A 27238-nucleotide genomic window follows, 5' to 3' on the forward strand; every position below is an offset into this window, starting at 1 on the left:
TTATTTTCAACACCAGGAATACCAAGGAGCTCAGACGCCTGGCACAGTCGTTCCACACAAGAGAGAACCCTGCTTCTGAAGTGATGATCATCAGCATCCAAGACTCAACAACAGATGTTAAGAGTTGTATCCATCCAGACCATGCTTCCTAGCTCTTGCCAAGACCTAGAAGATTTGTCCACCTACCAATAGTCTAAAGGAGTTAAAAACCAGTATCTCTTTATCAGACTGGCAAAGTTGCTTTGGAATAAAGTTTCGACCCAGGCCGAACCTCAGTGCTCCAGCTGCCCAAGCTATTGCATGGCTCTTCATGCACAGTTACCCCACGGCAAACACACAGTAAATAAAGGTAGTTTATCACTCAGTGAACAAAGCAGGAGACTGCACATTTAGCACAGGCCAAGAACATGTCCTGGACAGCGACTGCGAAGCAACATCACCCAGCACCCCCCCTTCATTAGATGCAAAACCAGTGCACGAATCTCCCTTTCCCATCTTTTCACTCTCACCTACCAGCAGCAGCTTGCTTGCCCCCCAGGTGGGTAATTATCTTGGGGTAAGCCCGTTACAAACCAAAACGGTCCTGACGAGCAATAACCCCAAAGAAGGGGGGGCAGCAGACTGTGCCAAAGGATGGAAGTGAGCAGTCAGGAATTCCTATGGCCAGCCTCAACACCAACACCTCTGTCCTCCACTCAGGACACTTGCAAAAATCTTTTGGGCAAGCAGAAATGTAAAGATGTCGGCAACTTACTTTCCCTGTCAGTATACGCAAAGTATATAGGCCTATGTGCAAAAGCACGCTGATTTGCACGTAGATGCTCATTCCATGGATATTACTCCACATTCCCAGTGGCACAGCTTAAGCTAAACACTGCCCAAACAGCGAGTCTGTCTGCATTCAAACAGAGGCCCAAAGTTTTCACAGCACCCCCAAAAACTCTCTCCCACCCGCCCCTAGGAGGAGGGCGACATGCCTGTGCGCTGCAGTTCCCAAAGGCACAGGAAACAGGGTAATGTCATTTGTCCCCCACACCTAAATGCATTCTCTCACAGCGTTTCAGCAACACAAAAATGAATACAAACTCATTAAACGCAAGGCATTAACTCTTTGTTTGCTCTAGTAACAGGACAAGGTGTTTGTTCAGAGGCCATGACTTGCAAAGTTAAGAGCAATGCAATATCTGCAGCAAACAGACAGCGCAGGTCTTTCATCTCATTACTGCCACATCGAGTCAGATAAGCAAACAGTTCAAGTTGGTGGAGAGCAGCTACGATCAAGGGTTATGAAAAAACACTCCCAGCGCGTTTATGCTTTTATTTTGGTCCTTATCTTTCACGTTTTATTATCTTGAACGGCAGTTCCACTCCTCTTAGCTCCTCACGCCCACTGAAGTCAAACCTCTGTACAACAGTCCTTTTGCACTCTTACCAGCATTACTGCATTTCCCTTCCCTCAATAGTTTCCACAGCAAACGCCTGATCTGCGGTCGAAGCAAGGCAACACAGCAATAGAGGAGACAGAGTAATCAAATATTCGCAAGAACTTATTTCTACTTAACTGTTTGGTATGTCAGAACCAAACAGCAAGAAAACTTCTTCCCTTTGATTTCAGGTAAACACCATGGATGCAACTGCCTCCAAAAAATAGCTTGCAGCAGCTGGCTCCAGATACTGCCATCTTTCAGACAAAACTTCAACTTCCCCAAGCAGCTAGAAAAGATGGAAAAAGGGGACCTGCACGACTAGTGAAACCATGATCAGGCTAGCGCCGTAGAAACAGCACGGACTGTACCACAGCGGTGATAATGACAAGGCTAAAAGCCGTAGAGCATCCCCTACCATGGAAACAGTTAGAGCAGCATCTGGACGCTGCTTTTTTTTTCCCCCCAAGTACAGGGGATAGCTCATTTCCCCCCGAGGTATTGCAGCGCTGGGGTAATGAGGCGCACGGGCGGGATAACCACTGGGGAAATAAGCTGCATCTCTAATTAGGAACGGGCAAGAGCAACGGCGAGGCCTGGAGAGTCACAGGAACCTGCTCCCATGTTGTGACACACCGGTAAAGAGCGAGGTCTAGGCCCGCGGCTGGGAAAGTCACTCCGGAGCCCGGGGGAGGCCGCGGACACGCCTGGGCCGAGGCCCCGGGGCCCGCCTACCTCTCACCGGGACTCACCGGGCTCCAGCAGATAAGCGAGTCGGTGTCGGGATCCTCCACCAGGGTCCACAGCTTGGTAAGGAAAGCGGGCACGTTACTGCCGCCGGGGCCGGCGCCCACCGCCGCCGCGCCAGGCCCCTCCATGGCGACGGCCGCCGCCGCTGCGCCCTGAGGGCCCAGCTGCAGGCCCCGGGGCAGGCCGCGGCGCACCGGAACCCCCCTCGGGAAGCCACCGCCAGGTGGGGCTTGCGGCGGGCCGAGGCGGACGGGCGGCGCGGGGCTCAGTGGCGCCGGCGGCCGCCACCACGGGGCCTGGCCGCTGCCTGCGCACTGCAACCCCCGGGGCCCAGCATGGCCGCCGCCATCTTGGGACGCCTCTGAGACAAGCCCCCCGCGCGGGGCCGCGGCGCGCATGCGCGGGACCGCCCCCTCCCGCAGTAGGGGCACGCCCCCCCACCGCCGCCGCCGCCACGGCCGGGCGCGGGGCGGTGCAACGCGCATGCGCCTTCCTAACGAGCCCCCCCCCCGTCGGGGGACTCCCCCTACGCGCATGCGCCGTTCTGCTGAAGTGCCGGCCGAGTCTTATGCACGTGCGCCTCCCCGCCTATACGCATGCGCATCCCGCTGAGGAGGCCGTGCATCCCTATGCGCATGCGCCCTCCCTCCGCCGACACCCGCCCTGTACCTGCTTATGCGCATGCGCCTCCGCCGGGAAGGTGAGGCCCTGCGTGCGGCTCCTGCGCATGCGCGCCTCGCCGAGTCACCTCTCCCCTTTGACCCCTCCCCAATTATTCGCCTCCCCCCCCTACCCCCCCCGCCGGGAGCGCGGGCCCCCCTCCCCCCGCCCCACCCCTCTTCCCCGGTGGCGGCGCGTGGGCACTGACGTGGGGGAGGGGCGGGGGAAGGCCGGGGGCGGTGCCGTGACCTTTGACCCGCGCGCACGTGGTGCGCGGCGGGGCCGGCGCACGCGGAGCCGTGGGACGGAGCCATGGAGCAGGTCGGGGCGCGCGTCCGCTCGACGGAGGTGGGGGGGGGGGGAGGCGGCGGTGTTGCCATGGTTACGGGCGCTGCAGGCCCCCCTCCCCCCCCCCCCGCCGGTCCCGGTGGGGCCCCGGCAGCGCGGTGGCCCTGGCCGGGCCGTGAGGCTCCTCCGTGAGCGGGGGCCGCCCTGACCGCCCCCCCGCCCCGTTCCGTTCCAGCCGAGCCCCGCCGGGGAGAGCGAGGAGCTGACGGAGAGCGAGGAGAGCGTCTACTCGGGGCTGGAGGACTCGGGCAGCGACAGCGCCTCGGCGGGCGAGGAGGAGGAGGAGGACGACGACGACCCGGAGGAAGGCCCCGGCGGCAGCTCGCCCCACCGGACACACGTAAGGGCTGAACGGCCGCGCTCCAGCGCCGGCCCTGCCGCCCCCCGCACGCCGGGAAGCGCCGTTGCAGTGGGCGGGGCGCGAGGCCTGGAGGAGGAGGAGGAGGAGGAGCAGCGGGCGTGAGGAAGCCCCGTGCCCGGTGTTGGTGCCCCTTGCTGTGGAGAAAAAGCCAAATCGGGGTGAACCGCAGCGAAACGTCCGAAGAGGAGTCTTGTCTAGGCCCAGGAAGTGTCTCGGTGGTGATGACGATGATGATGATGCGTTTTTAGCTGTTTTTCTTTGGCTGTGCAGGCAGGGCCGTGGGCTGGGTGGTCCAGCTGGGTTGGTGCGAGGAGGCCCTGGAGGTGCTGGGGAAGATCCACGTGGGCTGAGCGCCCGTCGCGGGATCACAGCGAGCGCAGTGAACCCCCGGCCCAGGCTGCCCAGAGAGGTGGTGGATGCCCCGTCCCTGGGCACATCCCAGGTCAGGCTGGACGGGGCTCTGAGCACCCTGCTCTGGTTGGGGACGTCCCTGCTCACGGTGGGGGTTGGACTGGGTGAGCTTTGAAGGTCCCTTCCAACCCAAACCGTTCCATGATCAGCGAGGAGGAGACCATACGTATATGGAGTCAGGCATACACTGTGTTTTGTGACGAGACGCAGCGCAGGGGGCTGCAGTGCTGCTTCCTCGTTAACAGGAGAACAGCTTCTATGCCAGTGGGTGTTGGTAGTGATGCTTCTCTCATAGATAGTAGGTTGTAAAACCAAAACAAAATTATCAAGCCATGGTCTCGCTCCTGTTTCAGAAGGTGTGGGCACAGAGATTGATGGAAAAATTTACCCTCAAATTTGTCTTGAGACATCAATGCGCAGATCCCTGGTACTTCGGGCCCGGCAGCCTCTGCCCTGCGTCACACCCCAGGCTTCTTAACAAAAAGTGCCGCCTTATTATCCCGGCTGTCCAGGTCTGTGTGTGTATTTATTTGTTTGGATGATGGGTAGAGGTTTTGCCAAGGTCTGGGGGAGAGATGTTGTAGGAAGCTCCTGTAGTAACCTGCTTAGGAGCTCCACAGCAGGGCCTCGGGCAGCGGTGTTGCCGTTCAGCAGCAGCCCTGCTTGGGTTGTCTCCACTGACAGCCGCTTGTCCCCCCCCGACGCCGCCTTTGTCGTCGTGCTTCAGCAGCTGCGTACGAACCCACAGCGAGGGCCGGGCCCGGCGGCTGATCCAGCCCAGAAATCGTTCTGCAGAAGTGAGGCTCTTTGTTTTGTTCTGCTTTTCGTTTCAGAACAATTGATCCCCAAAGCTGTGCACGTGTTTTGGCTGGTAGCGAGGGTTGTTTTCCTTGGTGTTGGCTCTCGGCTTCGTTTTGCCACGCGGCCATGTAAGCGGTAGGATGCTTGCCGAAGCCGGGACTGCCTGCCAGTGTGTTGTGCATCCGACTGTCTGAGAGCTGAGGCTGGTTCTGCGCCCACCCCACCCCATTCTTCAGCCTTTTATTCAGTATCCAAGCGTGTGCGATGCTATAGCTCTGTAGGAAAGTATCTGCAGATACTGGGATCCACCACTGTCTCATCACAACCCAGGTCAAGCGGGACGTGATGCCCTGCTCCGCACCGGAACGGCGTGCACTTTGCGCAGGTAGCAGCGCCTAAAAAAGAGCTACAGTGGTGACAGCAGAGGTCGGGGGCCTTGATCCTGCGCCCTGTTTCCGTTGCTGCGCAGTACATCCCCTTTGTGGCCTCGCTGCTGCTTTGGGCAGGGGTAGCCTGCTGGTTTTCTAGCGACGGCTGGGTGAGGTCAGGTTCCCGATTTCCTTTCTTGCCTGGCCTTCTGCCTTCGGGGCCTTTGCTGTGCAGAGGCACCGGCGCCTCAGCAGAAGCAGAGGCACCGGTGCCGTTCCTGCCACGCAGGAGCCCTGTGCGCCGCTGGGCTGCGTGCGCCGGGTTACCCACGGCAGGCTGCAGCTGTCCCGAGCCGGGAGCGTTAGAGACGGAGCAGTAGACTTGGCTGGGTTTCCTCCTGTGGGGCAAGGGTCCTGAAGGGGTTTGACATGGGGAGAAGACATCAAACGCTGAAGATGAGCCGGCAGCGTGCCCAGGTGGCCAAGAAGGCCAAAGGCATCCTGGCTTGTGTCAGAAACTGTGTGGCCAGCAGGAGCAGGGCAGGGATGGTGCCCCGGGGCTCGGCACTGGTGAGGCCGCACCTCGAATGCTGTGTGCAGTTTTGGGCCCCCCACGACAAGAAAGGCGCTGAGGTGCTGGAGCGTGCCCAGAGAAGGGCAGCCTGGGGAGAGCAGCGGTAAATTACGAAGTAAGAATTTCCCAGGAGCACGCTTCCTTGAAAGTCATCTTGAGTCTTTCCTTGGCTATTGCTCTACGCAGCGTCCCGCTTTTGCTCTTCGCTTTGGAACGGGGCTCGCTGCTTCGTGGCTGGGAAACTTTGGAGAAGAAAATTGAGCTGCAGGCAGGGTCTGGGGCGGGAGTGCTCGCAGGACAACGCTCTCTGAGCTGGGTCTGTCACCAGCGCGCTCGGTGTCCTCTGCTGGGAGAGCTGCTGGCTTGCCAGCGGAGGTGGCAGGCGCACGGTACGCTAACGCTAGTCATATAACACTGTCGTATTTAAAGATGGACTTACGGCTTTGGAGCAAGAATGAAGGGAACTAGCCTCTGCTTTGAAAATTCTTCACGTGCTAGCACTGGGGAGCTGTTTATTTGCCTTGGATATGTTTAATTTTGAATGAGATTTCTCAAATTCTGGTCTCCTGACTGCAGACTCTTAAAACCTTTCATTTCTGTTCATTGGCTACAGTAGACAAATCTGCTTAATTTACTAGGAATTAGTTATGAAAACATTACTAAAAGGCAAGCTAAAATTTTACTTGGATTGGTTGTGATGACAAAACCTGCTGGGGGGAATATTTTTGGTCGTGTTTTTACGACAGGAGGGTTAACTGCGGTTATCTGTGGCTGTGTCTAAGGCCTGGGCAAGTGCTGGAGCTGCCGTTAGCGTGATGGGTAAGAAATGGAGACCCGCTGTGAGCTGGAAGTTGCCACGCCGCAGTGTCCTCTGCCATGGGAGCAATGGCGCAGTGGGAGGATCTGCCCACGCGACCTCGCTGGAGCTGGTATTTGTGATATTAGCTTGTGCCCACAGCCTCCCCTGCTGCCCCAAGCAGCTCCCCCTTTCCTTTTTTTTTTTTTTTTTTTTAATTTTGCTTAGTTCACTGCGCTCTTTAGGAGCAGCTTAGCCAAAGTGATGTGCAAACCCTAAACAGTCTTCAGGTGCCACCAAATGAGTTTTTATTCTGGCAGAGCAGAATTGTCAGATTCTCAGTTACAGGAATGCAAAAAAGAGGAGAAAAGGACTCCAAAAAGAAACGGAGGCTGAGTGTCCTTGACGTTCATCCGTGGCTTTGGCTGCTCGTTAGGATCTCCTCCGAGCTACGCTCCCTGTGAGGGAGCACAGGACGCTGCTACCCAGGGCTGTGCCCGTAAAATGCTCCGGGGGACCTTGCCGGGGTTTAACCCTGGTGAGAGAGGAAATGCTTCACCTTGCAGCTCTGTCAGCAGCCTTTTCAGAAGGGGGCTGACGTCCCTGCTTCTTTGGGGGGATTTTAACACTTGCCCCTAAGTTTATAGTCGGTTCTTGGGTGTCTTTTTCTGTTTGGTAGGTTGGCGTGGTGACTTTGGCACTGCCGGGGCCGTTGCTGAATGACGATTCGCAGCCTGCCTGCGAACAGGTATCGCTGAACAGCAGGCACCTCTGGAACCCTTCCTCGTTCTTGGAAATTTAATTGATTTTTAGCCCTAAGCTTAAAATACGTTGCAAATTATACAGCATTCATTTCCAATACAGCGCAGCGCTGTCGGGGACCTGACGTGAAGTGCCAAAAGCAGCCGTCAGCTGTAATACAGAGCTGTCGTTGCGTGTGGCGGTGGCAGCCCCCCGTTCTTCCTGCTCCTTGCAGTTGGGGTCACGAAGTGCAAACGCAGCGCGGACCCTGCCTGGCAGCTTTTCAAAAGCCGCGTTTTTGCGGCAGGCTAACGGGCGTCGCAGTCAGCAGCTGCTCTGAGGGCTGCCAGAGCGGGGATGCTTCCCGTCTCCGGCCTTGTCCTCTCCTGGTTCTGCTGCATCTCGGAAGATGCTTCCTTGAGCCAGCTCACCTCGTCGACGTGACCGAGAGCTGTCTCTCCTCCTGCTGAGGTAGTTTTCCTTCCGTGAAGTGAGCCTGTTGAATCGGCTCCCCGGGGCGCGTGTCAGGAGCCGAGCCGGCACGCAGGGAGCAGCAGGAGGAGGGTGGGAGGGTAAAGGCTACCTTTCCGCAGCAGAGGTGCCCCCTCGTAGAGACCCGGGCCTGATTTTTACAGTTCTTGTACATGTTTTACTGAGCCTGCTCGTTGTAGCCTGGACGGCTGTCTTGCTGTCCCTGTTTTTCAAAACTGAAGTCCTCATTCTGTCTTGTGGGAATTTACTTTGAACCTGCCCTTAGACCTCCCAACTGATGCCAGTTTGCTCCAACATCGCTTGTGCCTTGCCGGCAGCGTGGGCACCTGAGCTGGTGCCGGAGGAGCCTCCTGCTCCTCCCCGTCAGATTTTCAGCCTTGGCGTTAAAGATGACGTTGTTCTCTGGGAGTGGCCCTTCCCTGTGCGCGTCGCTTGAGCCAGGCTCTGGAGCGCTTTCGGAGGGGTTTGTGCACGTCCTGGGTCTCTTGCTTTCGGTATATTCTGCCTGTCCCGCAAGTTAATCGAGGTTGGGGAGGATTTCCAAGCTGCTGCTTCCAGAGGCTTCTGGACTATGCGCAGGAGAGCTACCTGCATCAGCCGAGTGCATACCGCACTCGGGAATCGAGAGGAGGGTCTCCTGCTCTGCCAGAGAGACGTGGAGAGTGTCGGGGAGCTCGTGGGGAAGGATGGCGGGTGGATGGAGAAGGGGAAGGAAGCTTGCAGATGTTCTGTGATTGCTCTGAAGTCTCCTGCTGAGAGACCAGACAGCAAGGAGCCTCGCTTGCTCAGGTTGCCAGAGCTTTTCGTAGACTCAGCATCACGGTCCTCCCGGAGAGTCCTGCCCGGGGCTCCGGGAAGGGCTGGGAGCTCTGACCTGCGGACAGAGAGGACGCTGCTAATGTCGCACCTCGGCGAGGGCTTGTGGTGCTGTTCTGCCAGCTGACCCCTGTAATCGTGGTCTCTCGGCGCTTCTGTAGAACCTGCGACGTTCTCTCGGTGAAAGGCAGCGATGCGGAGGGTGCCGGAGCAAAGCCGATGCTCTTGGCTGCTCTGGTCGCAGTCTTTCCTGCTCCGTCTGTGGAAGCAGCGGCTCTGGCAAGGGAGGGAGCCTTGAGGAACAGCGCGGGTGTTACTGCTCTCTGACCGTTTCAGGGTTTGAAATACTCTTGCTGGAGGTTTGTATTTATATCTTGTGAGCTATCCCAGCTTGTGACAGCTGTGTTCGACCAGCCTAGAGAAGTGATGGGAAGACTGACAGCTGCCGAGTTGATGAAACACAGACCGATTTAGGGAAGTGTTAGTCTCTGTGCAGAATTCAGGCATAGATGGTGGTGGGATGATGAGGTGCCTCTTCAGAGCTGTGCTCCTTCTCGTGATCCCGGTGGTTTGCTGCAGCTCTCTCTGAGAAGATGCCTTTAGGAAGTTGGAATGTAAGAAGTCTTGCCTTTGGGGCTTTAAAAAACCCACAGAGGAGCAAAGGCAGCCTCTCTTGAGGACAGAAGAGAGAGGTACTGAACTGCGAGCCAGCGCTGGCGCCTCAGCCCATGGAGAAGTGTTAATCCGGTCTGAGCAACAAGGTGCTGAACTGAGTTGTGCTGTCCCAGCTCCCTTCGGGATTCCAGAGCCAGAAAGGCCACTGCTTCCACCACCTGCCCGTCAGCAGACTGCAAAGCCCCGTTCTTAGTGCCTCTCTAGCTCGCAGGGCTGTGTAAATATTAGGCTGTCCTTGTCGGATTAGATTTCCTCTTAATGACTTCCAGCGTTCTGACAAGCTGTGCTTTCGTCCTTGGCAGCGCTGGTGCCGAGCCGAGCCGTCCGACTGCTCTCGGAGCCCCCGGGGAGGAGCCCGGTGGCCTGCAGTTGAAGGCCAGGCTGAAATGTTGTTTTGCTGCTTTATAATGCAGGAAGCCCCTTCAGCGCTGCTCTGTCGGAGTCCCCGCTGTGGCACCGAGCACGCTGGGGAGCGCAGCGAGGCGCTTAGCAGTGGGCTGCGATTGCTTGAGATGCTGTCTTGCATCTCGTTGCTTGCAAGAGGTTGCCTGAGGATGGAAACCTCTTAAAACACAGCAGCTGATAATGAGGTGAATGCGTTTAAATGTCCTTAAACGCCTCTAGCTTTAGCTGGTCTGAGTCTTCTCGGGACCCGAGACCCTACCCGTCAGAAGTTCTGTGGCTTCACCTTCCTTCCCCAGCTGACCGGGCTGGTTGTCCCTAAATCAGCAGCAGCTGGTGCAGCGGCCCTGGAGCTGCTGCAGGCTGGTGTGTACGTGTGTTGAGTGGGGTGGAGGAGGACAGGTCTCGGAGAACAGCCCGCTCAGGTACACTGTAGCTCACGGGGCTGTGAATTTGGGAGTCCTGTTTCTAGCCCTCTTGCAAGCTGGATCACTGCCACTCCTTTAGGTATCATTTTTCCATTCATAAAACTGAGGATTTAGTTGGTTTTGCCTCACGGGGTGAGCAGAGCAACTGTCAATGTTAGGCCCAAGGACCACCTTGCTTTAGCAAAGGAAGAGAGGGTGTGTGTGCTGGTTCCCTGCTTCTCCCCGCCTTGCCCGTACGTCCTCAGCAAGGCCTGGGCTCGGCGCCGAGGAGCGAGGTTCTCTCACGACTCGCGTGCACATCCCGGCGTCTGGTAAAGCCGAGGGAGAAACCTCGCGGCCCCCCTCCTGGATGCGAGAGGCGATTGCTTTGCCCCACGTAAGAGCCGTCTGTGCCCCAGCCGCCCCAGCCGCCTGCTCTGGGGCTGCTTCCACGTCAGGGTCTCTTACCTGGTACCCGTTCGCTCCAGCCCTGGCTGGCACGTCTGGCCTTCATAGAATCACACAAGGGTTTGGGTGGGAAGGGACCTTTACAGGCCATGTAGTCCAACCCCCACCATGAGCAGGGACGTCCCCAACCAGAGCAGGGTGCTCAGAGCCCCGTCCAGCCTGACCTGGGATGTCTCCAGGGACGGGGCATCCACCACCTCTCTGGGCAGCCTGGGCCGGGGGTTCACCACCCTCAGTGTCACAAACTTCTTCCTTATGTCTAGTCTAAACCTCCCCTCTTCCAGTCTAAAACCGTTACCCCTTGTCCTGTCGCTACAGGCCCTGCTAAAAGCCCCGTCCCCACCTTTCTCCCCAGCCCCTCTCAGCCCTGGCAGCTGCAGGAAGGTCTCCCCGGAGCCTCCTCTGCTCCAGGCTGAGCCCCCCCAGCTCTCCCAGCCTGTCCTCCCAGCAGAGCTGTTCCAGCCCTCGGAGCGTCGCTGGGGCCTCCTCTGGCCCCGCTCCAGCAGGTCCATGTCTCTCCTGTGCCGAGGGCTCCAGAGCTGGACGCGGCACTGCAGGGGGGTCTCCCCGGAGCGGGGCAGAGGGGCAGAACCCCCTCCCCGCTCCTGCTGCTGCCCATCCTCCCCCTCACCTATCCAGCTGCTCGTAGCCCAGCTCCCACTGCAGCAGCAGCACCCAGCTAGTGCAGCCCCTTCCTCCCGCTTTCCTGCCCCTGCAGCCCACCCAGGACCTGCTGCGCTGTGGCTGGGGACTGCTGGGACAGCCGGGACCTTTCTCCTGCCCTGCTGGAAAGTTGCAAGCCGGGAGTTTCTGATCTTTATTCCACAGTCAAGGAGGAACCGTGTGGGAGCACTTTGAGAACTTTACCGTGGGAGGCGCGCGGGTTGTGCTTAGGGGAAGGGGAGCCAAAGGAGCTACCGGTGTTTTTATCCAGCTTCCAGTGGCTTTTAGTTCGAGGAGGCAAAGGAGGATCCAAGTGGGCCGTTAACATGCTCTGATGCTGGTTTTGCTGACTAGCAAATGCAGCGGGGGACGCTTCCCTTACCGATTCAGCTAGTCCAGGCTAAATAGTCTGCCTAGCTGGTCTTTCCGCGGCTGTCTAGTCTGGGTGGCGTAGCAGCGAGAGCTTAAGGAAATAAGCAGGACTGGTGCAGGCAGAGGCGGGATCTTTTATTACAGCAATTTATCTAGCTGGAGGATGCGGAAGAGCTTTGGGATAGACAAGCCTTCTTCAGTTTTGCTGCTCTTTCATACCTCATGTTCCTGAAAGCACACGCCTTTCTCCAGCGGTGCTAGTTTATAGCTAAAATTATTGTCTCTCCTTAGCATCTTTGCTGGCATGAGACTCTCGTTCCAGTCAGGTACGTGCTGTGCTTTTTGCAGCATCACTGGGGAGAGCTGGCCCTGCCTGTGCTGGAAAGCTGTTACCTCGGCCTGGCCAAGGCACGGCGAGGCTCACGGCGCGGCGGCGCGGTGCTTGTGTCTGACCAGGCACAGTTTGCCTGCCATCCCGCACCCCTCTTTGGTGGTGCGAACTGGAGCGCGCTGAGGATGTGGCTGTCCTCGGAGGCTGCTGGCGGTATTCCCCCTCTCCTTTTTGCCCGTCTGGTTTGCGGTTTAGTTTAGATTAATCCTTTTTTCTAGTTCCTCTGAACTCTTCTGTTGAATGTACCTGTTGGAGTCTGGGGGAGAGCAGCCCCGGTTGATCCACACGTGGGGAGCGGGGGGTGGATGTGGGAGGGAGGAGGTTACAAGTCTCACTGGCGTGGGAGGCTTCAATCTTCCCTTATCGCCCTGGTTACAGCTAAACCTGCTCTCAAGTCCTGTCTGTGCTGTTGAACCCCACCAGCTGCCCCAGGTCTCCTCTTCAGTGTCCAAACCTGCCAGAAACGGGGTTCGGCGATGGCTGTCGGTGACGTTCGGCGCTGCCCAACTCCCCTCGGAGCTGAGGTCTGGGGGTGCCGACTCCGGGATCCCCACTAAATGTGGGTGCCCGGGTGGGGCCAGGCGGTCCTCGGCCCCCAGCCCTGGCAGCGGCTGTGGTGGGGGTGCCGCAGGGCAGTTTTGAGGGGTTTTGCAGGGTTCTGCGGCGTGTCCGGCATCGCTTGCCGCCCTCTGGTGGAACGAGCCTTTGTGCGGGGCTGCCTGGGCAGCGGAGCAAAGCTTGGGCTTTACTCATAGAATCACAGAAGGGTTTGGGTGGGAAGGGACCTTTCAAGGCCATGTAGTCCAACCCCCACCATGAGCAGGGACGTCCCCAACCAGAGCAGGGTGCTCAGAGCCCCGTCCAGCCTGACCTGGGATGTTCCCAGGGATGGGGCATTGACCACCTCTCTGGGCAGCCTGGGCCGGGGGTTCACCACTCTCAGTGTGAAACGTTTCTGCCTTAGATCTAGTCAAAATCTGCCCTCTTTTATTTTAAAACTGTTACCCCTTGTCCTATCACAACAGGTCCTGCTAAAAGTCTGTCCCCCCAAAATTCCTGCCTCTGAACGCAGCCCCCGCGAAGCTACGGGGACCAGCCTGTCCCTGCCTGCCCGGCTGGCTGTGACCCAGGCAGGCTGATACCGAGCCGGGGGGGAAAAGCCCTTCCGTGGGTCGAGGTAAACGTACCTGGGAGATGCAGAGAGGTGTTTGGGACAAGCCCGTGAGAGGAGCGAGCGGTGACTGCGCTCCCCTGCGGCCAGGTCTGCTGGCCCCGTACCCTTTGCTTATCCTGCAGCCCCCTCGGAACCCTGTTTGGTTCAGGCAGGCTTTTTTTTTTTTCTGGTAACGTGGTTTCAGCCCTCAGGAGGGCATCAGCCGAACGTCATAGGGTGCTGGGTGTGTGATTGCTGTCCTAGCTGGGGTCTTTCTTATTTTCCTGGCGGAGCATTCCTGAAGGGTTCGAACCCGCGGGCAGACATGCCTAACCCCGCGTGCTGGAGCCTGCTTTGCTTTGCTTTGCAGACGTGCCAGCCGGGGTGAATCTCTTGCAAGAATCCTGGGCAAGATCCTGGCTTGTGCCAGCTCTCACAGTAAACGTGGGACCTGGGGAGCCCGTGGGCCTCGGTTTTTCTCTCTAACTGTGTGGACTGGGAGGCTGAGAGTCACTGGGGTAAGAGCGGGAGCGCTGGAGCGACGGTGTGCCACCTCCTGGCACGGCCTTCGCTCCCGCGGACGCTGGCAGCTTCTAGCACCAGCAACCCAGGTTCGTGGCGCAGGATCCTTCTCCGGTCTCATCGTGGCGGCGCAGAGAGGCGGGGGAAATGAGGGGAAGATGGAAACTCAAGTCCAAAGCCATCATAGCGCCAAAAGCCTGGAAAAAAACTTATCTCCAATCTCCCTTTTTAAAAATTTTTTAATAAAGCCTTTTGTTTTTGCAGTAATCTCATCCCCTTGCCGGCCCAGTATTTTCCAGGCTCTCTCCCACCCCGCTCCCTGCGGCTCGGGGGAGCTGCGCTGGTGTGTACGTACAGCAGAAGGTGATCACACACTGTGCGGATTTTACTGCTCCCGCGAGGGACGTTTTCTGGGTCTGTTTTTCCGATTATTTCACTGAATCCTCCCGTAAACCCGATCTAGCCAGGGTCCCCATTCTCCCCCTACCCCCACTCCGCGTGGTACGCGGGGGGAGAGCGAATCTCTTTTCCAGGGAAGGATCTGCAGCTTATTCGGCACCCACGCAGCAGGTCAGCGAGTGGGCGAAGTCTGATGTTCGGTGCTGTCTGGTTACCCGTGTCTGAGGAGGGAATGAACTCCTGCCCAAGGCATGCCCCGGGGGCCGTCGCTCCGACGGCAGCGGAACGTGCAGCCCGCGTGCCCACCGGTGGGGTGAGCTCCCCTTCCGTGCAGGAGATGTCCTGCCCACTGCGGGTCTGGCGTGGAGCAAACGTTGGGATAACCCAAGCGGCAGAGGCTGCGCTCGGCTCCCCGGGGGTGAGGCTGGTCCCGCCGTGCCCGGTGGGGAAGCTCGGGTGGACGCGTCTGGCACGGCGTGTAACACACGCGATGGCGGGAGCCTCTTCGTCACGGTGGTGTTGCCGCCTTGCGGGCTGCGTCTGCCGCCTGTTCCTGCCATGTCCTCCACCCAGGTCTCTTCCAAAGGCACGTGGGGTTCAGAGTGGCTCCAGAGGTCACTCTGAAACCCCCCGGAAGCTTCAGATTGTGCCAGTGCGATGGCTGCGTGCTTCACCCCGCTCACGCTCTCTGCCGGGCAGCTCTGGAGCCCTGGGTGCAAACGTGGCGGGGCCCAGTGGCGGGTAGGACCGTGGCCGAAGTCCCGTGCCGGGAAGAGCCTGCCCTCGTGATGGCGTCGCGGTGGGCACGGGCACCAGGAACGCCCGCGCGCTTGTCCTGCCCGGTAGCGAGAATGGTGCTGCTGGGCCTGTCCTTGAGAGCGCAGGCTCGGGCATCTGTGGGCACCTGCTGCGGGGCAGCTCTGCCATTCCGAGAGACGTTGAAGAGCTGGAGAAAGGGGCTGACAGGCGCCGTGTGAAGGTCAAGGGTGAAGAATGTAGGAGTGCAGCCGGCACGGCCAGGATGGGGTCCTTCGCCTCTGTTTGCCACCTGAGACCCATCTGTGCTTGGGGTCCGGTCTGGGGCTCCCCGGTGCAGCACGGTGACAGGACCGAGTCCAGGGCAGGGCGCTGAGGTGGTCGGGGCTGCAGCATGGGATGCGGGAGGAGGGTCTGCGAGAGCTGGCCGCTTCAGCGGGGCGGAGGGACAAAGGGGGATCCCACTGCCGTCTGCGGGGAGAGACGGCGTCCCATCCTGGGAGTGGGCAGGAGCTGGAGCCAGGCTCTCGTGGTGCCTTGGGACAGGGCGGGAGGCAATGGGGACACGCTGCAGCAAGGAACGTTCTGGCTGAACACAAGGCATGTTCTTGCTCACGGGAGTTGGGCAGCCCTGGGTGGAACGGGACCCAGAGAGGTGGCGAGATCTCTATCCGTGGAAAAATACTCAAAACTTGACCAGACAGGATCCCAAGTGTCCTGGGCTAATGTTGAAGCTGGCTTTGCTTTGAGTGGGAGGTTGGAGTAGGGACCTCCAGAGCTTCTTTCTGTTTCCACCATCTGAGTTCGTGTGGTTTCTGGTGCACTCCTTACCTCCTGAGCCTGTAGCCACACTGGCACCTCATCCAGGGCCGCTCGTGTTCTGACCGATGCCTGGAAGAAGCCATGTCGCTGGGAAATCCTTTCCCCATCCTGCCTGGCCTCGCAGGTTGGGCTGTTGCAGCCTCTGCCCCGGTTGTGTCTTTGCGTGGTCTCGGTGGCATTGAGCTGCGGGGGAAAAGAGGGACAGAGAGTCTTGGAATAACTCTGGCAGATGGCAGGGATATGGAAGCTGCAGAGGGAGAATGAGTTTGGGCCCAGTGAGTGAGAATGCAATTCTTGTGTGAGCTAAGCAGCTGCCAGAGAGCTGCTCGGGCAAGCTGTCCTCAGAGGAGAGGTGATTGACTTTCCCTCTTTGCAGTCCCCGGTGAGTGTCAGTGCACGCTGCTGAATGAGCCTTTTCCTTCCTTCCTTCCTTCCTTCCCTCTGTAACATGGTGTCCCAGAGGATCTACGAGCGAGAGGCTGTATGCACAGTGCTGTCCAGGTTGGGGCACGAAGTGCTTTGTGGCGATCTTGGACCTGGTAGCAGGCTGGCTGTTGGTGGCAGCTTCAGATTTCATTGCCCAGCCAAGGTTTCTGCTGTAGCGAACACACAAATGCAAAGGTTCCCGTGATGGGGTCTTACTAAGTGATTTTTTTTCTGCCTTTCAGGCCAAAGGGGTTCCCAGGAAGAGCAAAATCTTGGAGGATGATTCATCGTGGAAGGAAGACGAGGGTCTGCTTGCTCAGAATGAATATGAAGAAGACAGCTCAGATGAAGAGGTAGGACCCATTGCAACTTTTTCTTTTAGACGTGGATATGAGATGGAGGTGATGGATTGCCCTCTCCATGCTGGCTTCTCTGCGAACCTGAAGGGGGGATATGGTCAGGCAACACTGTCCCTGAGAGAGCATTGCCCAGACTGCTCTTCGCTGCTCACGAGCCAGAGCTGGGGCTTTCAGCCCCGGCCTCCAGAGAGGGTTTCTTCGGCTCTTTCAACGGTGACCGAGCCTCGCATGCGCATCGTGGGGTTACGTTGCCTGCTGAGGGATCTGCCCTGCTCTCGGAGGGACCCTCTCCGGGTTTCGCGCCTCAGAAAAGCCTGGAAACCGCTTGTGTGGAAGGTAGCGGGATCTCGGCAGTAAAGTACCCCTAGGGTTTGGTTGTTCCAGACAACCTTCATTGCCTTTCTTAATCGTCTGCTAAATCAATTAATGCGATTGGCGTCAATCAGCTGTTTCGGTAGAGCCCTGGGGTCGGGGTGGAGGGGTGGCCAAGGGCTGTGGGGGCGTTTGGATCTGGCCCCTGTTGCTGGGGTTTAGGTTCACCTGAAAGGGTACTGGCTGGCCTCATACACGGCTTGGACAAGTGCTTGGAGGAGCCTCCTGGGCGCCGGTTAGGTGGAATATTTCAGGCTGTCTCCTCCTTAACCCCTGAGAAGTAATAGAGCACGGAAAATCCTGCATGACCAGGCAGGCGAAGAGCCAGCCGGTGCCCGCTGCCCGCTGCAGGCGCTCCGAACGAGGAGCTCGCGGCCGAGGGTACCGCGGGGTGCGTCGGGAGGAACGGCAGCGCGGCCCCCGGGCTCGGGGTGGGGTTTTTCTGAGCGCGGACGTGAGCGGCACTTGGCTGCGCACCCGGCTTCGGCAGAGCTCCTTGGCACCGCTGACGGTTCTGAGGGTCTAGGCTTGCGATTCCGGGTGCTTTGAGGAACGCCTCTGTTCCTGTTCCAGTCCCAGCGGAGGCGGGGGGAGGATTGGGTGCCTGCCGGCCTTTCTGGTCCAGCGAGGGCCGGAAAGGTTAGATGTTAGAGGCCCACCTGGGCTAGTGCTGGAGCTGCCGGCAGTCCCTGCCCCCGGGTCTGGAATAGAGATTTAGAGAGAGGGGGAAATATATGACTATAGAAAACATACACTTGTGTAATGTCTCCAGCATAACCCGGGGAAAAAAACCCTTTCATGCAGGAATTCAAGGTCTCTTTCCCCCCAGCTGGTCCTGCTTCAGGGCCCCGGTGGGGGGAGCGCTGATTCAGAACCTGTTGACATCAGAGCAGCTTCCAGTGGCTTTGTTCCTTGTTCCCCGTTCCCAGCCCCCTGCCCTCCCTCTGTAATTGTATTTATCTCTCTTCCATAAGAACCCTGATGCTTCTGTTTCCTGCGGCCGGGACGCGCACACTGGGTGCTTTGTGCTCGCCTCCACGAGCAGCGTCGCCCGGCGCTTCTCCGTTGCTTTGCGTTTCGGTGGCCCAGAAGTGCGGGGGGGGCGGGCAGCGTCCCCCGGTGGGGCAGGGGCAGCTCGGCCGAGCGTAGCGGCAGGAAAACGACGCTTTCTTGCTGCGGATGGCGTCTGCAAGTTGTTACCGTCTCTTTGTTGAGACCCACCCTGCGTCGCAGCCTCACCCCAGTTAACGTGTGGCCTCGTCCGAACCAAAGTCTCCGTGGGACGCGATGCTTTAGCGCGTTGCTCTTCAGGAGCGCGCTGGAGACGCGTACATCCCTTCCCCTGGGTTGTTGGCCCCAGCTGGGAGGGAGCCGGGCCCAGCCCCACCGGCGGGCGCACCTCCCGCAGCCGGCCCTTTCGGCCAGCCTGGCCGGGGCGGGAACCGCGGCAGCCGCTGTCGGTGCTGGGCGTCGCTTCGCTACCCCCTCGCTCGTCCCTTGTCCGGAGGCAGCTGGTCCGAGGGCCAGCCTGCCCCGGGGGGTGGCTGGGTGCAGGATTGGGCTTTGGAGGGCGCGCAGCGTACTGCCTGCGTCCTCCCACCCCGCCGACCGTGCCGCCAGCCTCACGCGGCTGCATCGCTTCACCGCCTCGAAGCGAGCCAGCAAACGGCAGCGTTTTGCACTGGGGCCGCGGGCTTGGGTGGAAAACCTCCTGGATCTGCGGTGGTGGAGGGTCCAGATCCACCCTGCGGTGGAAGACAGCGTGACCCCTCCGGTGGCCCAGCCCAGGGGCTAGCTGCATGCTGCCGCCTGAGCTGAACTGGGGAGCAGAGCGGGGAGGGCTGTGGCTGCCGGTGCTGGCATGGCCGCAGCACCCCTCTTCCCGGCTGGATTGGGGGTCCCAGCCTTCCTCCGTGCCAGGGCACTGCGCAAAACTGCAGCAGCAGATGGTCCCTGGGCTCTGGTGGCTGCGGGGGGAACACACAAGAAATTTGGCAGCCTCTGGGTAGAGATCCAGCCTTGTGCTCCCTGGCTGTATCGATCTCCGTGACAGTTCTCTCCGACCAGTTTGTTATCTTTAATGGTAGCGGCTCTAAACCTGGCTGAGGGGCAGGACCCCCCCCGTGCTTGCTCATACCGTGGTGTTCGAGCTCCGGCAGTCGGGTGCTGCAGTGGGAGAACGTCCCTGACCCCTTTGGCTCCTTCCTCTGCCTCTCTCCCCGCTGGTCGCGCTGGTGGGTGCTGCTCAGGGTGCTGTGCGTGGGTTCACCCAATTCCCCTTCGCCCGGCTTCGTTTGCAAACCTCGAACAAGGTGCCGGCTGATCTTGCAGCCTGCCCCATCGCTCCGCTCCCAGCGGCACCCGCAGGATTGCTCCCTAAATCAGCGGCAGCTTAGGAAAGCGGCCGGTGCTGCCGCTGGCCTGGCCGGTGCCCCGGGACGCACCGCCGCTGTGCCGGCTGTCACTCACCCGCTGGCGGCTGGCTCTGAGCTTGCGCACTCTCCCCTCCGCCTGTGCGTGGGCTTCGGAGCTCTTTAATAAAGAATAATAGCTCAGACCTGCTATGCCCCTGTGTTTAGCACAGACTAAATTTCTTCTAGCTGTGCTCCTGCTCACTTGGCAGCTGCCGGCGCTCGGCCTGGCCGCGCGCCCGGGCCGGTCTCTGCCGTGTGCTCTGAGAAGAGACACAACAAAATAAATGGGTTTCCTGGCCGGGGCGGGTCGGGGAGCCCGTGTCGCACGCAGGGCCCTCTGCCGCTGCGCGGGGGGCAGGGTCCCCACGCCGGGTGGCACGAGAGCCCCGGAGCGTGCCCGCCGGCCGCCGTGCCGGTGCTGCCGGGGAGCCGATCCCCACCCCGGGCCCCCCGGCGATCCCTTCGGCGCTCGCCGTGCGGCCCGAGCATCCCTTCCTCTCGGCCGCGCGGAGATGAATGGCCGTGAGCTGCAGAGGCTGTCAGGGCCTCGCTGGGAGGAAGCAGTTTGGGGCTTTTGTTTGGTTCTGTTTCCTCCCGCAATGACTATTCCATATGTCAGTGGATAATGAATGAAGGCGCGTTGAGTGCTCCTCGGTGAGCCGGCGGCTGTTCCAAGCCCACTTCCCTCCTCCGCAGCGCAGCTGACCCGGGCGGGGGGGCTGAGCGGCTGGCCGGGCTGAGGGAGCTCTTCTTTCAGTAGCTGATTAGCCAAGAGAGGAAAAAAAAAGCCCAGCAGAATGTGCTGCTGGCAGACAGCTCCTTCAACTCATCGCTCCGTGCGTGTGTGCGCGGCTGTGCCTGCGCTTCCCGACCTGCCTGGCTCCAGCAGCTGCTCCGGGCTTCCCGCTCGCCGGCCGCGTTAACCGCTTAGCGAATCTCCCCCGCGAGCGTGTCTGGCCGGGCAGCCGCGCGTGCTGGGCCCCGTCCGACGGCCGCGGAGGTGCGAAAGGAAGGGCCGCGAGGAGCCTGGGCTTCGGGCTCGGCGCGGGAAGGGTGGCGGCGCCGCTGGGATGGAGCTGAGCACGTCGGAGCCGGGCGAGGAGCGACCCTCTGGGCGCTTTGCCAGCAGCCTGCTGGCCTCGGCCTCTCTCCGGCGATGGGGCTGGAAGGTCAGGGCTCCTTCGCTCCGCTCTCTGCCCTCACGGCTCTGCAAAAGCTCCTGGGCACCCCTGGGCAGAGCCCAGAGGGGCTGCGGCCCCGGCCCGGTGCTCCCAGGCTGTGCCCACTGCTGCTGCACCCCGAGCCCCCCTCCAGCTTGCCCGGGGGAAGTGTGTGAGGGCAGGTTCCCGAATCGTGCTGGCTGCTCGGCGGGCGAGTGTTCCTGCTGCGGAATTCAATACTTATTATTTTCATGCCCTTTTCTTTTGAGGGGAAGGTACATCCTAGTGTTCGCTGTGTCCTTTCTGAAATGTGCCTGTTTGGCTCGGGGAACGCCAGCGCGCTGCGGTTGTTTCATACCCTGAGGAGGGAGCGGGGCGAGGAGCTTCAGAGAGAGCTTCAAATCCCCGTGAAGAGATGACCCTAACCTGCGTGTACCCGTGCTAACGGAATGTGGCTGTAGGGGTAGCACGAGCTCCTCCGTGCCCTCCTGGGCTCCCAAGTAATCAGTTGCTCGTGGAATCAAAGTTCTTGGAAAGTACCCGGTGAAAGTGGCTGCTGCTGCGCTCGGCATCGGGAAGGAGCTGGAAATGGGCTGCGAGAAGGAAAGCACTGAAAGCTTCGTTACGGCCCGTCAGTGAGGTCCTCCAGCTGCAGTGCCATGCCCCATTTCCATTATTCCGTTTTGAAAAGACGCAAGGAGAGAAAAAGGAGCTCCCGAGATGGATAGCGGGGATAATTGGTGGCCTGGGGGGAATCTACAGATGAAGAGATGTGAAAAGACAAGATTTGTGTAGTTTGGAGGCGAGGCAGAGTCTGAGAGGACACAATAACAGGATGTAGAAGGCAGCACGGGGGGATATTTGACAAGATGAAAAGGCATCAGATTTAAAACTGAAATGGCAGGAGAGGGACGCGCACACCATGCGGACGGATTATCTTACACAGCGCTGGCCTGCGGATTTCACGGCCGTGAGATGCTGGCGGTGCCAAAGGCTTTGCAAACGTTAAGGTTTGCAGATACGAATGTGAATAACAAGAACATCTGGAGCTACAGCGTTATAAAATAAAATTGATGCTCTCAGGACCTTGTGGATCAAAGCGTGGTCCCTAGGCCGTACGCCCCGGCCAAGCTCCCCGCCCCTGCCCGGGGTGGCTGGTGCTGCTGGGGCGGTGGGCGCGTCCTGGGCGGCCGTGGGTGACGGGGTGAAAACAGCAAACGGCAAAGGACGGGGTGTCGGGGCCGTTTCGCCCCCAGCTCGGGAGGTCTCTGCGGCGCTCTTGACAGCACTCTTCTCTCCAGCCAGACCCGGCCAGTCTTTGGTCAAGTGCCACCACCGCAGGTGGTCTTCCCCGCTGCCCGGGGCCTTCGGCGTTCCTGTGGATTTCCCGATAAAAGGCACCGTAGAGGCTGGCGTGGAGACCTCGGCTGTTGCGCTTTCTGCTTTAAGTGCCGGCGGGATGGAGACGGAGGGGCCCGAGCCTTGCTTCGTGCCCTTGCCTGCTCTCTTTCCCTGCTCTCCCCGGTAAAGAGGTGGGAGGACTTGGGACATGTCTGCGTGTCGGGGCTCGGTGGCTGTCCTCGGGACGGCAGGCTCACCCGCGAAGGGGCACCGTCAGCAGCGGCGAGCGGCTCGGGCACTCGCTCGGGTTTCTAGCGTTTGCAGCCAGAGCGGAAGGTTTCCGTGTGACGCGGGGCAGGGGAACCGGGGCTGGCGCTGCCGGACCGCCGGTGCTGCTGCCGGCGATGGGTCGGCCCTCGCCGTGCGTCCCCCGGCCGCATCCTGGCCTCGCCGGGCTGGCACGTGTGGGTGGAAAGCAGGCTGGCTCCACGCAGCCGCTTGGTGTGGGACCGTCCCCAGCGGCTGGCCTGGCGGGGGTTTCTCTCCGGGTTGGGAGCAGGAAGACCTCGAGGTCCAGGCGAGGCTGGTGGAGAGCAGAGGGGAAAGCCACCAATTAAACAAAAAAGAAAAAAAAAAAAAGAGCTAAATTACTCTGTCTTTTGGCTGCCCCAGACTTGATATTTAAAGCGTTTGTAAAGCAGCTCAGTTGGGGCAGGAAAGGCTTTTTCCTTCTGGAAGGAATGACATCACCGAATACACTTAAACGATCAGGTCCCTGACCCAAAGAGAGCGAGAAACCCACAACAACTTTCGGCTGATGAGTGGAAACTTTTCTTTCTTACCCCCCCCCCGCCTCTTTTTTTTCCGTTTGCTTTCCCCCTCTGCGTGCTGGGTCTGCACACTGCTGCGGCTCAGCTTACGGCACGTCCTTTCCAAAGCGAGCTGACGTCTCTCCAAGCGGGATCCTGCGATCGGGGCGACTCGGGAGCTGCGGAGGGGAGGCCTCATCCGCCCCTGCCCCACGCGTCGCCCTGGCCTGGGATCCTGCTGGGAACGGAACGGCTGCGCTCCTGTCCGTGGTGCGGCGGGGCAGGGCCGAGCGCAAAGGTGCGCGCAGCCGGTGGAGCGTCACGCCGAGGCTGCCGCCGCGGTGGGAGCTCACCGCTGCCGCCGCTGCCTGCTCGGTAAGGTTGAAGTTGCCTTTTGGCAGTGCTGTCCGCATCCCGTTTTCCCTCCCGGGGCCGGGTCGCAGCATCACCTTCCCTTTGCACAGGGCTGCCAGCCGCTCCGGCGGCAGCGCAGGCTCCCAGCCGGGCACCCGCAGCTTCCTCGCGCGGGCAGCGGAGGCAGGAATCGGCCTGCCCACACATCCAGGGCGGAGAAGGCTGAGTGTTTCCCTGGCCCCAGATTAGGCGGAGGAGCCCTGCGCCACCTCGCCGGCTCTGGCAGCGTCCCCGGCTCCGGACAGCGTTGTCCTGGCGGGACTCGCGCCACGGGCCCCCCAAACCCGGCGTGACCCGGACCGTTCGTGCTGTGCTCTGGCTACCCGCAGCGCCCTGCCCCAGCCGTGGCATCCCGAGAGCCAGCGAAAGGCACGCCGGCCTCCTCGCCGTCGGTTCCCGCGAGGATGGCGAGCACGGTGTGCTCCCCCCCTTCGCTGAGCGACTGGTCCCTCCGCCGACTCGGCCGGCGGAGCCTTCCCTCCAGGAAACCAGGGATCCTGCTGCTTGTGGTTCAACCGACGACTTGCCTCTTGCCGGAGGAGCGGGCTGTCTGCGTGCCTCGGGCGCGTGGCCCTGGGCCAGGAGCGCGGGCATCTCCCTCTGGGCAGGGACCCGCACGGCAGCCCCGGCGTGGGGGTCGCTGCCCCGAGCTCGGGGGCTGGCCTCGGCCTCCCTCCTCTGCGGGCGGCGGGGCCGGGGGACGCGTGCATCGCCAGACCTGAATCGCTGGCCGCGGTTCCAATGTCCCACTTCATTAGGCTCGGCTCCGCTCCGGGTACTAAGAACGTGCAGAGGAAGCAGGAGGCTGCTCGGCCGGTTCAGGGGACCGGGCTGGCTCGGTCTGTTAGGCCAGGGCTCAGGCTCCAGCCCAGAGCTTGTTTTCCTCACGCTGCGCCGCACCGAGCGGACGCTTGCCGCAGACGCCGTTTGCGTGGGGTGCTGATATTTGCTAAGGGCGACACGCGTACCTCCCGCGCGGGAGGCTTTGCGCATCCGTCTGCCGCTCGGGGCGACCGGGTCCGCTGCTTCTGGCCCCAGGGCCTGCATTTGGCCCTGCACCTCCTGCCCATCAGGTCCTCGCTACCGCGGTGCCTGTTGGCCGAGCGTGGTTTTGCGGGGGCAGGCCGCCCTTCGCCGGCGAGCGCGTGGCGTCGGTCGGCTCCCCTCGGTGCGGCGCCGGCAGGGAGAGGGCTTGTGCCGCGGTCGCGCCCGGAGCTTGCTTTGGCTTTCACGGCCCCAGCCGTGCCCGTGGAGTCAGGGAGCGATGCGGGCAGGTTCCTGGGCTCGCCGTGGTGACTGTCGGTTCCCGAGATAGTGCTCAGAAATGGGGGCCTATAAATACGGGCGTATGTGGAAGGCTCTTTGCAAACTGGTGCTTCGCGGCCAGACTTGGGGCCGACGGCTGGCTCCCGAGGGAGCTTCGGAGTGGCCTGTGCCCGCCAGGATTCCTCTGAGCACACGTCAGCGGGGTGTATCTGAAAGCTTAGATCTGAGGCCAGGGAGGAGACACTTCGGAGCTGGCGGGAAAGGAGAAGCGTCCAGACGGTCAGGGCTGCGGGGAAGCGGCATGTGACTCGAGTGAAAAACAGCACGAGCACCCGTATTTTCCTGAGATGCGGAGCGTGGACGGGCAACCTGAGCAGGGCACGGAATCGGCTCTTTGGACTTTGCTTTCAGAGAGTTGTGCTCTCAGAAGCTCTGAAAATGTTAAAAAAAAAAAAAAAGAAGCCCGATGAACTCCCAAGCAGTAAGCAAACTTGACAAAATAGCTAATAATTCAGTGCCGGCCAAAAAACCCCCCAAACCAACCAAATGCCGGCCGACCTTGCTACCCTGGTGGCGATTTCGTCCTCGATGCTGCCTGAAGATAATACGGGGGCACTGGTGGCAACTACAGAGTTGAAAATTTGGCCTGGTTGGTTTTGGTGGGGCTGGGGCTTCGGCCGTGACGCAGACGGGGGTGACGCTGGAGGAGGGGAAGGGACGTGGAAGTCATCCGGCTCACTGTGGGACAAGCCTTGGGACGCGCAGCTCCGGCAGACCTGCGCGCACCAAGCGCACCGCGTTGCTGTTAAGTCGCGGCAAAGGGAACTCTGCGGGTGCCTGGTGACTTAAAACCCTCATTCAAAGCCAGCCAGGTCCGTTTATCAATTCCTAACCCTCTCCCGGGGAGAAGGCAGGAGACCTGCACTCGGCAGGCCGAGCGTTTGGAGCAGAGCCTGCGGGTGAGGAGGAAGGGTCGCCTCGGCGTCGGGACGCTGCCCTGGGGAAAGGCCGAGGTGGGGAAAGGGCTTTCCTGCGCAAAGGCTGCGCCTCCTCTCCGCGCCGCTGGAAGGGTGCGGGCACTGCCTGGCGCCTCTTCTCAGGCTGCCGTCGGGACCGGACGCTTCTCGGCTGTGGTCTCGGGGTGCTGCCATAATCCCAGTAACGGGTGATCCGGGAGGAGCTCAGGGAAGCTCTGGCTTGGCCGCTTCGCCATGTCCTTGGGGCGAGAGCGCGGGCTGCGGTGGGCCCAGCTCTGGGCAGGGATGCTCCGTCGCTGCTCCGTCACCTCCGGGCTGGGAGCACCGCAGCCGCTCTGAGTCCTGGGCGTGCAGGCCTGGGCGTCCCTCCTGCCGCTCGCTCGCGGTTCTCTCGCAGGCTGGCCTCACTAATTTTTAAGAAATTTTTTTTTTTTCATCTCTCCCTATCCAGTAGCACAACTTGTCCAGAAAAACACTGCTCAGCTTCAGTTCCTGGAAAAACTCTGGAACAAAATAATCAAGCCCTTTGCAAACCTCTGGAAGATAGCGAGCAGACTTGTAACTGCCAACATAGACAAGTCTGTCAAAACAATCTCACTTCCTTCTGCACCGGGGGAGCGACGTCTGAGCGGGGCAGGGCGGTAGGCGCCGGCGCCGGGAGCCTGCTGGCATTGCCCCACGTCTCTCTGTGGCTTCGCGGGAGAGCCCAGGTGGAACTGGGGCACGTGGGTGCCCAGCCGGCGGCGACTCGGGCCATCGGCACCCACGTCGGGGCCCGCGCTTGCCTGTCGCCCACGTCTTGACTTCTAGTCGTGACGGCCTGGTGGAGCGCGGGGTTGTTCAAGGTTGGTGAATGGCCGAGGAGGCTGCCGGAGGACAAGCGCCGGCCGTACCCGTAGACTGCACCTCAACCGCTGTCTGCAGGTCTGGGCCCCAAGACAGACACTGCGGTGCTGGGGCGAGTCCAGAGAAGGGCAGCGAAGCTGGAGAAGGTTCTAGAGCACGAGTCTTGAGAGGAGCGGCTGCGGGAGCCGGGGGTGTTCAGCCTGGAGAAGAGGGGGCTGAGGGGAGCCCTTATCGCTCCGCAGCTGCCCGACAGGAGGGTGTAGCGAGGTGGGGGTCGGTCTCTCCTCCCAAATAACAAGCGACAGGACGAGAGGAAACGCCTCAAGTCGCGCCAGGGACGGTTTGGATTGGGTATTGGGGAAAATGTCTTCCCCGAAAGGGTTGTCCAGCACGGGAACAGGCTGCCCAGGGCAGTGGTGCAGTCACCACCCCGGAGGGATTTGGGAGACGCGTGGACGCGGCGCTCAGGGACGCGGTTTAGGGGTTTAGTCTCGGGCTAACGGTTGGACTCGGTGATCTTAGGGGTCTTTTCCAACCTAAATGGTTCTGTGATTGTATCACACAGGACGTGCTGCTGCTCTGGGTAGGTGCTGTCCTGCACAGGCGAGCACGGGCTGGTCATGGGCGACGGCATCACGCTGCTGTGAAAAGGGCGAGCGCTGAGCGAAGCCAACTGAGCAGGCTTCTGCTGCGGCACCCAGCAACTTCTGCTCTGCTCAGCGTGGACACGGTCTTGGCTGGAAAGGGAGTCCTGCTTCCGTGCTGCTCCTCAGGAGAAGGGGCCCGAACCGGAGAGCACGAAAGCAGGCACTGAGAAGTTCTCCCTTGGGTCTCGATCAGAGGTTTTTAGCCTCAAGGGGAGATGCTGAGAGCTCACACCTGGAGCGCTGCGTCCCATGCTCGGGTCCCCAGTGCGAGAGACATGGGCTGACTGGAGTGAGGCCAGCACAGGGCCACCAAGGTGCTGACGGGATTGGAGCATCTTCCATAGGAGGAGAGGCTGAGAGGGCTGGGACCGTTTAGCCAGGAGACAAGGGTGTGCGGGGGGATGTACTGCGTCCGGCTCTGGAGCCCTCGGCACAGGAGAGACACGGACCTGCTGGAGCGGGGCCAGAGGAGGCCCCAGCGACGCTCCGAGGGCTGGAACAGCTCTGCTGGGAGGACAGGCTGGGAGAGCTGGGGGGGCTCAGCCTGGAGCAGAGGAGGCTCCGGGGAGACCTTCCTGCAGCTGCCAGGGCTGAGAGGGGCTGGGGAGAAAGGTGGGGACGGGGCTTTTAGCTGG

At 60.5% G+C, this 27238-nt stretch overlaps 2 protein-coding genes across 2 annotated transcripts in view; one reads left to right on the top strand and one right to left on the bottom strand.

Moving 5' to 3' along the window:
• Nucleotides 1-2482, bottom strand: part of HSF1 (heat shock transcription factor 1) — a gene marked incomplete at its 3' end in the record, with an annotated part of 69793 nt that extends 67311 nt beyond the window's left edge. The window contains exon 1 of the mRNA XM_082014555.1: nucleotides 2177-2482. Within this exon, the coding sequence (XP_081870681.1) occupies nucleotides 2177-2302 (126 nt within the window). The 5' untranslated portion in view covers nucleotides 2303-2482. The remainder of the gene's footprint in view (nucleotides 1-2176) is intronic.
• Nucleotides 2483-3146: 664 nt separating this feature from the next.
• Nucleotides 3147-27238, top strand: part of BOP1 (BOP1 ribosomal biogenesis factor) — a gene marked incomplete at its 5' end in the record, with an annotated part of 66779 nt that continues 42687 nt past the window's right edge. Inside the window, 3 exon segments of the mRNA XM_082015045.1 lie at nucleotides 3147-3182; nucleotides 3358-3522; nucleotides 16241-16351. Coding sequence (XP_081871171.1) covers nucleotides 3147-3182; nucleotides 3358-3522; nucleotides 16241-16351 — 312 coding nt within the window.

This window comes from Phaethon aethereus (assembly GCF_964289735.1).
Source record: "Phaethon aethereus genome assembly, chromosome: 2".
NCBI classification, from domain to species: Eukaryota; Metazoa; Chordata; class Aves; order Phaethontiformes; family Phaethontidae; genus Phaethon; species Phaethon aethereus.